The following is a 13,294-nucleotide window of genomic DNA, read 5'->3' on the forward strand; positions in this document are numbered from 1 at the left end:
GTCATTCTCCCAAATCATCCCACCCTCTCCCTCTCCCTCTGAGTCCAAAAGACTGTTCTATACATCTGTGTCTCTTTTGCTGTGTCTCTTTTTGCAGGGTTATCATTACCATTTTTCTAAATTCCATATATATGCATTAGTATGTTGTATTGGTGTTTTTCTTTCTGGCCTACTTCACTCTGTATAATCAGCTCCAGTTTCATCCACCTCATTAGAACTGATTCAAATGTATTCTTTTTAATGGCTGAGTAATACTCCATTGTGTATATGTACCACAGCTTTCTTATCCATTCAGCACTTTTAAAATTTTGTTTCCCCCATATCCTCTAGTTCTAGTCTGGAGATTGGAACATGGATGAAAAAAATGAAACATTGACTGATTTCTTTCTCCTGGGACTTTTCCCAGAGCTGCAGTACATCAGCATCCTCATCACCTCCATTCTTCTGGTCTACATCATCGCCTTCACTGGCAATGCCATCCTAATCCTCTTGATTTGGGTGGACTCCCACCTCCACACCCCCATGTATATATTGCTCAGCCATCTCTCTCTCATTGACTTGGCCTTAATTTCTACCACAGTTCCAAAAATGGCCATCAACTTTTTCTCTGGGAAGAAAAACATCTCAAAAGTTGCCTGTGGAACCCAGATTTTCTTTTTCTTTGCCCTCGGGGGTGGTGAGTGTCTCCTTTTGACCCTTATGTCTTATGACCGCTATGTGGCCATTTGCAACCCCCTGAGATACACAGTCATCATGAACCCAAGAGTCTGCCTGCAGATGGCTCTAGTGTCCTGGGGCGGAGGTGCACTAAATTCCCTCCTCAATACCATCTCCACCATGCATTTCCCCTTCTGTGGCTCCAGGGAGATCCACCACTTCTTCTGTGGGATGCCTGCTGTCCTAAAGCTCTCTTGTGAAGACACTTCCTTCTATGAGATGGTGGTGTCTGTCATCTGCATTGTGTTTGTTCTTCTTCCATTAGGGCTCATCATGGCTTCCTACATGCTCATCTTCCTCACAGTCCTCCGCATGAACTCACCAGCAGGCAGGAGGAAAGCCCTGGCTGTATGCTCCTCTCATTTGGCTGTAGTGAGCCTCTACTATGGGCCGGCCATGATCATCTACATGACTCCCCACTCCTTTCACACTTTGGAGCAGGATGAAATACTGTCCATGATTAATACCATCTTCATCCCCATGCTCAACCCTCTCATTTACAGTCTGAGGAACAAGAAGGTGCTGGGTGCTCTGAGAAAAGCAATGAACAGAAGATTCATTTTGAGTTAGAAAATCTATCTTCATTCTGTAAATAGTCTGCCACATCTATAGAAACTCTGGAACCACAAAATAGATGACAAGCCACATCTCTATACTTACAGTATCTAAGAGGTAAATATTTATCCCTTAAAGTATTTCCTATACTTTGGCTCAAAACTTGGCAGAACAAATCTGAGAATATGGATACCTGGACACAGCCCTAGTGTCAATATTTGCCAGCTGTATGAAAAGCTATATAAGGAAATTCTCTTATTTGTACCCATTAAGGAATTCAATTCTGCCTTGATGGTAATTTCCAGATCTAAAATGTTTCTGATCCTATTCTAAGATTCTGTGACACTGTTGGAGGATGCATCAGTTTCAATATCTTGTTCATACTCTTTTTACAGCAAATTTTGAAGTTCATACTCCAAAAATGGGCATAAGGATGCTTATTTAGTAGTAAATATTGAAATTTTACCATATCAAGTCACTCTGTGCTTTTTAGTCCAATTTTTGGTGGATGTGTGAATTCCTGCAAAATGGTCTGTGGCCAATTCATTCATGAAAAGATTGTCAAAAGTAAAAGGAATGGCAAGGAATGGCAAATTTTTGAGCCAACCCATGCTAAGAACTAGTCATGAGAATGTGCTTCTCATATTGCCAGATTTCCTGGGAGATTGTAGCCCAGCATTTTGTTTATACAGAACAGAAAACTAATAAAAGAATTTGTCCAAGTTTGAAGAACAATACGTTACGAGAAAGCAGACATGGAAACGGACACAAAGAGCAGGTAGGGGGCTGCTGCCACACATGCTGTTCACAGCAGTGAGCTATTGGTATTTCTAAGTCAGGGTTATTGTCTACCAAAAGAATAATCTCCAATGGGTTCTGAGATAGAGACACTCCATGAGTGCAATTAGTCAAACAAGTAGGTTCAAATGAAATATAAATTCAAAGAATTATTAGACTCATTTTATGGAGAAAAAACACAAGTATTTGATGGACTACATTTCTTGTGTTTCTTCTGATGGTCACATATTATAGATATGCTAAATTCTGGGGGGTTCTCATAGTTTAATGAAAGATACTAGAGTCTCCACAAGGATAATGTATTTAGGTTCCTTCCTCTTCATTTTATCTTCTTGCTTGGTCAGTGTTCTCCACAAATCTAGTGGTTAACAAGTATTACCATACGAAGTTAGAAATGGATTTTATTTCTCCAGCTAAATATGATGAGGTAAAACCATATCACTTACAGTGAACCTCAGAGCTCAGTTTTACTTTTTATCTTGATGAATGGTGGAAGTGGAAAAGGAGAGAATGAGAAGTTGGAGGATTGTTCTCATTTTTAATTTTGTTGTTCAGTACCTAAGTCGTGTCCAGCTCTTTGCAACCTATGAACTGCAGCATGCCAGGCTTCCTGTCCTTTACTATCTCACAGAGTTTGCTCAAACTCATATCCACTGAGTCAGTGATCCCGTCCAACCATCTCACCCTCTGTCACCCCCTTCTCCTCTTGCCCTCAGTCTATCCCAGCAGGGTCTTTTCTAATGAGTTAGCTCTTCCCATCACATGGCCAAAGTATTGGGGCTTCAGCTTCAACATCAATTCTTCCATTGAATATTCAGGGTTGATATCCTTTAGGATTGACTGGTTTTGATCTCCTTGCTGTCCAAAGGATTCTCAGGAGCCACCTCCAGTACCACAGTTTCAAAGCATCAATTCTTTGGCTCTCAGACTTCTTTATGGTCTAACTCACATCCATACATGAGTTCTGGAAAAACCACAGCTTACATGAACCAAGAAATTCCAGATGTTCAAACTGGTTTTAGAAAAGGCAGAGGAACCAGAGACCAAATTACCAACATCCGTTGGATCATTAAAAAAGCAAGAGAATTCCGGAAAAACATCTACTTTTTCTTCATTGGTTATGCTAAAGCCTTTGACTGTATGGATAACAACTAATGTGGAAAATTCTTAAAGAGATAGGAACACCAGACCACCTTACTTGCCTGCTGAGAAATCTGTATGCATGTCAAGAAGCAACAGTTAGAACCAGACAGGGAACAGTAGACTGGTTCCAAATTGGGGAAGGAGTATATCAAGGTTGTATACTGTCACCTTGCTTATTTAGCTTATATCCAGAGTACATATGTGCAGACTGGATGAAGCACAAGCTGGAGTCAAAATTGCAGGGAGAAATATCAATAACCTCAGATACGCAGATGACACCACCCTTATGGCAGAAAGTGAAGAGAAACTAAAGAGCCTCTTGAAGAAAGTGAAAAAGGAGAGTGAAAAAGCTGGCTTAAAACTCAACGTTCAAAAAACAAAGATCATGGCATCCATTCCCATCACTTAATGGAAAATAGATGGGGAAACAATGAAAACTGACAGATTTTCTCTTCTTGGGCTCCAAATTCACTATAGATGTTGACTGCAGCCATAAAATCAAAAGATGCTTGATCCTTGGAAGTAAAGCTAAGACAAACCTAGACAGCATATTAAAAAGCAGAGACATTATTTTACTGACAAAGGTTCATATAGTCAAAGCTATGGTTTTTCCAGTCATGTATGGATGTGAGAGTTGGACCATAAAGAAAGTTTAGTGCCAAAGAACTAATGCTTTTGAACTGTGGTGTTGGAGAAGACTCTGGAGAGTCCCTTGGACAGCAAGGAAATCAAACCAGTCAATTCTAAAGGAAATCAATCCTGAATATTCATTGGAAGGACTGATGCTGAAGCTGAAGCTCCAATACTTTGGCCACCAGAGGCGAAGAGCCCACTCATTGGAAAAAACCCTGATACTGGGAAAGATTAAAGGGAGGAGGAGAAGGGAATGACAGAGGATGAGATGGTTGGATGGCATCACTGACTCGATGAACATGTGTTTGAACAAGCTCTGGGAGTTGATGATGGACAGGGAAGCCTGGCATGCTGCAGTCCATGGGGTTACAAAGAGTCGGGCATGACTGAGAGACTGAACTGAACCGAACTTAACTATATGGACCTTTGTCAGCAAAGTGATGTCTCTGCTTTTTAATATGCTATCCAAGTTTGTCATAGCTTTTCTTCCAAGGAACAAACATCTTTTAATTTTGTGGCTGCAGTCACAATCTGCAGTGATTTTGGAGCCCAAGAAAGTGAAATCTATCACTATTTCTACTTTTTCCCCATCGTTTTGCCTCAAAGTGATAGGACCAAGGGCTTTCCTGGTAGCTCAGCTGGCAAAGAATCTGCCTGTGAGAAGTGATAGGCTATCCCATCCATCCAGTATTCTTGGGCTTCTCTGGTGGCTCAGATGGTAAAGAATCTAAAGAATCTACCTGAAATGCAGGAGACCTGGGTTCAATCCCCAGTTTGGGAAGATCTTTTGGAGGAGGGCATGGCAACCCACTCAAGTATTGTTGCCTGGAGAATCCCCATGGACAGAGGAGCCTGGTAGGCTACAGTCCATGAGGTCACAAAGAGCTGGACATGACTGAGTGACTAAGCACAACACAGATGGGACCAGATGCCATGATCTTAATTTTCTGAATGTTGAGTTTTATATATATGTATATACACTTGGGTGCATCAGGTCTTAGTTGCTACATGTGGGATCTTCATTGGGGTGTGTGGACTCAGTAGTTGTGGCTCAAGAGGCTTAGTTGCCCCACAGCACGTGGGATCTTAGTTTCCCAACCAGGGATTGAACCCACTTCCACTATATTGGAAGGCAGATTCTTAACAACTGGACCACCAGGGAAGTCCCCCAAATGTTGAGTTTTAAGCCAACTTTTTCAGTCTCCTCTTTCACCTTCATCAAGAGGCTCTTTAAATTCCTTTTTGCTTTCTTCCACTAATGTGATATCATTGGCATATCTGAGCTTGTTGATATTTCTTCTGGAAATCTTGATTCCAGGAGATTGTGCTTCATCCAGTCTGGCATTTCACATGATGTACTCTGGATATAAGTTAAATAAGCAAGGTGACAATATACAGCCTTTCCCAATTTGGAACCACTCCATTCTTCCAAGTCCAGTTCCAACTGTTGCTTCTTGACCTATATACATATTTCTCAGGAGGCAAGTAAGGTGGTCTGGTATTCCCGTCTCTTTAAGAATTTTCCACAGTTTTTTGTGATCCACACAGTCAAAGGCTTTAGCGTAGCCAATGAAGCAGAAGTTGGTGTTTTTCTGGAATTCCCTTGCTTTTTCTACGATCCAGCAGATGTTGGTAATTTGACCTCTGGTCCCTCTGCCTTTTCTAAATCTATCTTGTATACCTGGAAGTTCTCAGTTCATGTACTGTTGAGGCCAACTTGAAGGATTTTGAGCATTAACTTGGTAGCATGCAAAATGAGTGCAACTGTGAAAACTGATCTTTACCACTGCTAAGGTCACTGGTGAATTTTCCAAATTGGCTGGCATACAGAGTGCAGCACTTTAACAGCATCATTTTTGGATTTTGAATAGTGAGTCTTTAAATCAGTCCTTTACTTCAAAATGTGTGCTGTTAACTGCGGCTAGATGTGGCTAAGAGGAAGAGGGATTCTGCAGAAGCCACTACTACTCTTAGTTAACAGTCAATGAAGAATGTCTGTGTGTGAGCTCAATCACTCAGTCACGTCCAACTCTTTGCAACCCCAGACTGTATCTTGCCAGGCTACTCCATCCATGGGATTTTTCAAGCAAGAATACTGGAATGGGTAGCCATTTTCTCCTCCAGGGGATCTTCCCCACCCAGGGATCAAAACCACCTCTCCTGTGTCTCTTGCATTGCAGGTGGATTCTTAACTCACTGAGCCATCAGGGAAGTCCCCCCAAAGTCTGTCAGAAAGACAATCACTAAGAGGCCAATTAGCTTGAGTAGTGACAACCGAATTCTAATACTCCTCATGGCAATAGTTTATCACAATGCTTATGATCAGATGTTGTCACCATCACCAACCCTCACATTTGCACAGTGCTCTGCACATTTCAAAAACTTTACCTGGTCTCTAAGAACTAATTTTGAAAACATGAGTAAGCAACTTCTCATTAATAGTTATTGTTTTAAAAAAAAATTGTAACCTAACGAGTATGAGAATTTAAGTCCTTAAACTTTTAATAATTAAATAGGAAACATCACAAAATTAGTCTCTGTGAGCCTCATTTCCATCACAAATGCCAACAATAACATTTGTTTATAACATTTCCAAATTCCAAGTTTTGTTATTTGATAGTGAAGTTATAAAAACCAAAATGCAAATTAAAATATATAAAATATTATATCCTTCAAGACAGAGCATTTGATGTCAGGGAACTTCCTGTCAAATGCTAAAACAAGTCTTAGAGTAAGCCTGACAGAATACAAATTCTGCATTGAAATACAAATATCATCTTGCAATTTGGTATAACACTCACTTACACAATTACCTAAACTATACAATTAAATTATGCTCCTCCTGGCTCCTGGCCATACAAAGTTAGTCGAGAACAGGATGGGATACTAAAGAAAAAGATAGGTTCATATCAGTTGCTTTTTATTTTTATTTTTAAAAGGTTGGCATAAGAACACTGGGACATAAGAGTCAGGAAAGAAATAGCTGAGAGAAGCACAAGCACATATTCTGAGGAGAGATACGCAGGTCTTGCTCCCTTACGCATCACTGCAGAGCCTCTCAGATGTTCCTTAGATCCCCACTATACTGTGAACCAGACAAAACATCTAACAGTCACTTAATTGCTTATTTAATTGTTTTGTTTTTCCCATTTTAAAGAATTTGTGAATTGATTTTTATGAACTTATAAGTAGTCATGATGTTGCACACCGGGAGTGCTAGTGGCTCTCTGTTTATTTATAGTATTTTGCTCCAGCCAATCCCACAAACTACATATTTGATAATAAATGAACATGGAGATCTGGGCATATTTTCATGAATGAAGTTACTTACAGATATCTTTCAAGAAACTTATTTCCTAACAGAAGAATTAAATGCATCAGAGTGGCAGATCACAATAAACTATGAAAAATTCTGAAAGATAGAATACCAGACCACCTGACCTACCTCTTGAGAAACCTATATGCAGGTCAGGAAGCAACAGTTAGAACTGGACATGGAACAACAGACTAGTTTCAAATAGGAAAAAGAGTACGTCAAGGCTGTATATTGTCACCCTGCTTATTTAACTTCTATGCAGAGTACATCATGAGAAATGCTGGGCTAGAAGAAGCACAAGCTGGAATCAAGATTGCAGGGAGAAATATCAATAACCTCAGATGTGCAGATGACACCACCCTTATGGCAGAAAGTGAAGAGGAACTAAAAAGCCTCTTGATGGAAGTAAAAGAGGAGAGTGAAAAAGTTGGCTTAAAGCTCAACATTCAGAAAACGAAGATCATGGCATCTGGTCCCATCACTTCATGGGAAATAGATGGGGAAACAGTAGAAACAGTGTCATACTTTATTTTGGGGGGCTCCAAAATCACTGCAGACGGTGATTGTAGCCATGAAATTAAAAGACGCTTACTCCTTGGAAGGAAAGACATGACCAACCTAGATAGCATATTCAAAAGCAGAGACATTACTTTGCCAACAAAGATCTTTCTAGTCAAGGCTATGGTTTTTCCTGTGGTCATGTATGGATGTGAGAGTTGGACTGTGAAGAAGGCTGAGCACTGAAAAATTGATGCTTTTGAACTGTGGTGTTGGAGAAGACTCTTGAGAGTCCCTTGGACTGCAAGGAGATCCAACCAGTCCATTCTGAAGGAGATCAGTCCTCGGTGTTCATTGGGAGGACTGATGCTGAAGCTGAAATTCCAATACTTTGGCCAAAAAAAGACCTTGATGCTGAGAGGGATTGAGGGCAGGAGGAGAAGGGGACAACAGAGATCAGATGACTGGATGGCATCAGCAACTCGATGGACATGAGTTTGAGTGAACTCTGGGAGTTGGTGATGGACAGGGAGGCTTGGCATGCTGCCATTCATGGGGTCACAAAGAATCGGACACGACTGAGCAACTGAACTGAACTGAACTGAGCACCATGGCCTGGGGAGTGGCCTCCCATGAAAGCAGGATTTGAGATACTACGTCTTTGAGAGATTCTGGTTCAGTGATTATACATGTCCTTCCTCGTAACATCAAATTTTATTCCAAGAAAAATTGACCATAAATATACTTAAAACATACACTATTGACTTCCATGTAAGTATTGAAGGTGCTCCAGACTTTGGATTTCAGTGAGAGTTATAAATCACTACAAGATCTGTGGCCATTTATATGATCACATTATGTATGCTGCTGCTGCTGCTGCTGCTAAGTTGCTTCAGTCATGTCCGACTCTGTGCGACTCCATAGACAGCAGCCCACCAGGCTCCCCCATCCCTGGGATTCTCCAGGCAAGAATACTGGAGTGGGTTGCCATTTCCTTCTCCAATGCATGAAACTGAAAAGTGAAAGTGAAGTCACTCAGTCGTGTCTGACTCTTAGCGACCCCATGGACTGCAGCCTACCAGGCTTCTCCATCCATGGGATTTTCCAGGCAAGAATACTGGAGTGGGGTGCCATTGCCTTCTCCACATTATGTATACAGAATGAATAAATCAGTTTTTCCAAACTACTGTGAAAATGACAGTCATTTCCTATCAAAGGACATAGGCATGTAATGTGTGTTATTTGATGTCACTTTACATTTCTGTGCCTCAGTTTCATATTCAGATATAATTTTACTAAGAGCTATAAAACAACAAGCTCTGTTGAGCAAAATGGTGGAGTAGACAGCCCCAAACTTCTCTTTCCTGAGTAACATCAAAATAGCAATCAAAAGCCATGAGAATCAACTTTGTAAGAACTCTGGAAAATAATAGAAAGTGTATGTCAACCAAGTGAATTGAAGCAATAAAAATATGGGGAGGGAGGTGGAAGGGGGGTTCAGGATTGGGAACACATGTGCACCCGTGGTGGATTCATGTTGATGTATGGCAAAACCAATACAATATTGTAAAGTAATTAGCCTCCAATTAAAATAAATAAACTTAAATTTAAAAAAAAAAGAAACAAAAAAAATTAGGAAAGCTTTGTGGCATTTCCTTGCCTTTGCACCACCTCTCCACAGCCCAGCACAAGTTTTGAAGATGGCAGCCTCATTCCCAGTATGGGACGCAGGTCCCTGGTTCCAGAGGAAGCCAAGCAGGCAAATTATTGTATTTTCCTATTGTAACCTGTCCAGGGATACCTGAAAGACTGATGAAAGTTGCTTGTCTCTCTATCACCTAGCTTAGAGTCTACCTAGGGTGGAAAAGCGTCAGGCTTTGAAACACTTTAGGGCAACAAAAAAATTTAAAAAGAGAGAAACAAAAAAGAAAACATATACCCATCTGGGGGCTTCCCTGGTGTCTCAGATGGTAAAGAATTTGCCTGCATTGCAGGAGACCTGGGTTCAATCTCTGGGTCAAGAACATCCCCTGGAGAAGGGAATGGCTACCACTCCAGCATTCTTGCCTGGAGAATTCCAAGGACAGAGGAGCCTGGCAGGCTATAGCCCACAGGGTTGCAAAGAATCAGACATGACTGAATAATACTTTCATTCTTTTTCTTAGCCATCTAGGGCAAAAGATTGTAGTTGAGGCTTACAGTGCCTAAGGCCTGGGAGGGTGGAGGGGGGAATCCAAGGAGAGAGTTTCTCTGGGAAATTAGGACATTCAACAGTACCATATATAAGGAGAATATTGAAAGCCATGTCCATGCCCAAGGCAGAATGAGCATTCAGACAAGACCTGAAAAGTTCCTAAACTTTTCCACAGACTAATCTATAGGCTTAGTGTAAGTAGGAAGAGAACACTAAGGAAGAATCGTGATAGATATTAAAAGAATGTTCTAGTAGAGAGATAATCAGTAAAGGCAGAGACAGGATTCCTTGTTTGTGTGTGTGTGTTTGTCTTTAAGTTTCTAGTCTTGTAAGAAATCTAAAATACTGGCTGTACAGAAGTCAAGCTTTCCACAATCAAGAAGCAAACCCTAGAGGAGGGAAATCTGAATTCCAGAGATATAAGTATCAAATTTTCAGTTTGCAACAAAAATACCACACAAATTCAAATAGAAAATTATGAACCACTCATGGTGCAAATGTAAATTGATACAATCACTGTGGAGAACAGTACGAAAGTTCCTTTAAAAACTTAAAATAGAACTACCAGCAATCACACTGCTGGACATATATCCAGAGAAAACCGTAATCCAAAAGGATTATCTTCACCACAATGTTCATTGCAACACTTCACAGTATCCAAGACATGGAATCAACCTAAATGTCTATAGACAGAGGAATGAATATAAAAGATGTGGTGTATATACAATGGAGAAGATATGGGATATATATACAATGGAATATTGCTCAGCCATAAAAAAGAGTGAAATAATGTCTTTTTACATCAATATGGATGGACCTAGAGATTATATACTAAGTGAAGTCAGACAGAGAAAGACAAATATCTTATCATATATGTGTAACCTAATTTAAAAAAAAAAAGATACAAATGAACTCAATTACAAAACAGAAGCAGTCTTACAGATATCAAAAACAAATTTATGGTTACCAAAGGGGAAACATGGTTGGGGAGGTGGTGGGAGAGAGGATAAATCTGGAATTTAGAATAAACACATACACACTACTATATATAAGATAGATAACCAGTGAGGACCTACTATATAGCACGGGGAACTCTACCCAGTATTCTGTGATAACATATGAGAAAAGAATCTAAAAAGGAAAGAATGTATGTATATGTATAATTGAATCACTTGCTGTACACCTGAAACTAACACAACATTGTAAATCAACTACACGCCAATAAAATTAAAATAGTAAAAAAAAGTTACAGTCCACTCAAAGGAAAACAATGAATTAATAGAAACTATCCCTGAGGAAGACTTTAACTCAAATGCATAAAATATGCTCAAAGAGCTAAAAGAAACTATGAAAAAGAACTAAAGAAAATCCGAAAAACTGTGCACAAATAAAATGAGAATATCAATAAATAATAGAAATTATAAAAAATAAAATAGAAAGTCTGGAGCTAAGGAGCAATATAGTTGAATGAAAAATTCACTAAAGCAGTTTAACATAAAATCTGAGTAAGCAGGATAAAGAAGTAGCAAATTTAAGTTAGGAAAATTGAACTTAACCAGTCTGAGGAGCAAAAAGAAAAAGAAAGAGGAAAAGTGAGCAAAGCCTAAGGAATCTGTGGGCCACCATTGACGACCAGTACACATATTATGGAAGTTCAGAAAGGGAAGAAAGAGAAATATGAGCAGAAAGAATACTTGAAGAAATAAAGACAGAAACTTTTCCAAATTTCATGAAACAAATCTTCACTTCTGAGAAGCCTGCTGCTAAGTCGCTTCAGTCATGTCCGACTCTGTGCGACCCCATAGACAGCAGCTCACCAGGCCCCCCGTCCCTGGGATTCTCCAGGCAAGAACACTGGAATGGGTTGCCATTTCCTTCTCTAATGCATGAAAGTGAAAAATGAAAGTTAAGTTGCTCAGTTGTGTCTGACTCTTAGCGACCTCATAGACTGCAGCCTACCAGGCTTCTCCATCCATGGGATTTTCCAGGCAAGAGTCTGAGAAGCCTAATGAATTCCAAATAAGATAAATTTTAAAATATTCACACCAAGACACAGTACAGTTGACCCTTGAACAATGTGAAGATTGGGGCACAGAACATTTGTACAGTCAAAAGTCAGCATATAACCTATACTTTGGATGTTGTATACACAGTTCCCCAATATTTACAGTTTTGCATCCACAGATTCAACCAAGTGTGAATTGTGTAATATTGTAATACTTACTACTGAAAAAAAAAATCACATGTAATTGGACCAATGCAATTCAAACCTCTGTTGTTCAAAGGTCAAGTTGCCAAAATGCTAATATATATTCAAGTTGTCAAATCCTAATAAGAAAGAGAGAATTTTAAAAGCAACAGAAGAGAAGCAATTCTCATAAATGAAATTCTCAACGTGATTAACAACTGGTTTATCATAAAAAACCATGAGAGCAAAGGCAGTGGGGTGGCATGTTTAAAGTGCTGAATGAAAAAAAAACTGCCAGAAGACTTCTGTGTCCTTCAAAATATTACCATTCAAGAATGAAGAAGAAATTAATACAGTCACATATTTTTGAGAGCAAGTTGCCTGTCCTATAAGAAATGCTAATACAACTACTTCAGGTTGAAATGAAAGAAAGCTAGACAGTAACTTGAAATTGTATGAAGGAATAAAGTATGTTAGTCAACATATAAACATGTATATAATATATTATCATATTATTTTACATTATATCATATTATGTAATATTATTCCACCTTTAAAAGAAAGAAATTTTGTACTTGTCATAACATGGATAAACCTGTACTACATTATACTAAGTGAAATAAGCCAGACACAAAAAAGACAAATACATGATCTCATATGTGGAATATAAAATAGTAAGCTTCATAGTGAGAGAGTTTAATGGTGGTTTTCAGGGGCTGGGGGACGGGAGAAAGAGAAGATGTTAATTAAAGGGTATGAAGTTTCAGCTACACAAGATGAATGTTTTGGAGAGCTCACTTACAACAATGTGGCATATAGTTTATGCTGTTTGTCATACAGTGTATGATACATTTTAAATATACTAAGAGGGTAGATTTTAATTGTTAGAGATCTCTTCAAGAAAATTAGAGATACCAAGGAAATATTTCATGCAAAGATGGGCTCGATAAAGGACAGAAATGGTATGGACCTAACAGAAGAAGATACTAATAAGAGGTGGCAAGAATACACAGAAAAACTGTACAAAAAATATATTCACGACCCGGATAGTCACGATGGTGTGATCACTCATCTAGAGCCAGACATCTTGGAATGTGAAGTCAAGTGGGCCTTAGAAAGCATCACTATGAACAAAGCTAGTGGAAGTGATGGCATTCCAGTCGAGCTATTTCAAATCCTAAAAGACGATGCTATGAAAGTGTTCCACTCAATATGCCAGCAAATTTGGAAAACTCAGCAGTGGCCACAGGAC

General features: G+C 39.4%; 1 protein-coding gene across 1 annotated transcript; it reads left to right on the forward strand.

Annotated features, from left to right (window-relative positions):
- Nucleotides 1-351: 351 nt before the first annotated feature.
- On the forward strand, nucleotides 352-1,287 carry LOC138086462 (olfactory receptor 2T1-like). Its single transcript, XM_068981275.1, has one exon. It carries the CDS (start codon nucleotides 352-354, stop codon nucleotides 1,285-1,287), a length of 936 nt encoding a protein of 311 aa, XP_068837376.1.
- The last annotated feature ends 12,007 nt before the right edge of the window (nucleotides 1,288-13,294 follow it).

The sequence above is a fragment of the Capricornis sumatraensis genome, chromosome 9 (assembly GCF_032405125.1).
Source record: "Capricornis sumatraensis isolate serow.1 chromosome 9, serow.2, whole genome shotgun sequence".
Lineage (NCBI taxonomy): Eukaryota > Metazoa > Chordata > Mammalia > Artiodactyla > Bovidae > Capricornis > Capricornis sumatraensis.

Excerpts from the sequence above, each read along its gene's own strand:
- LOC138086462 (XM_068981275.1), top strand. The coding sequence starts at position 352 with ATGGATGAAAAAAATGAAACATTGACTGATTTCTTTCTCCTGGGACTT.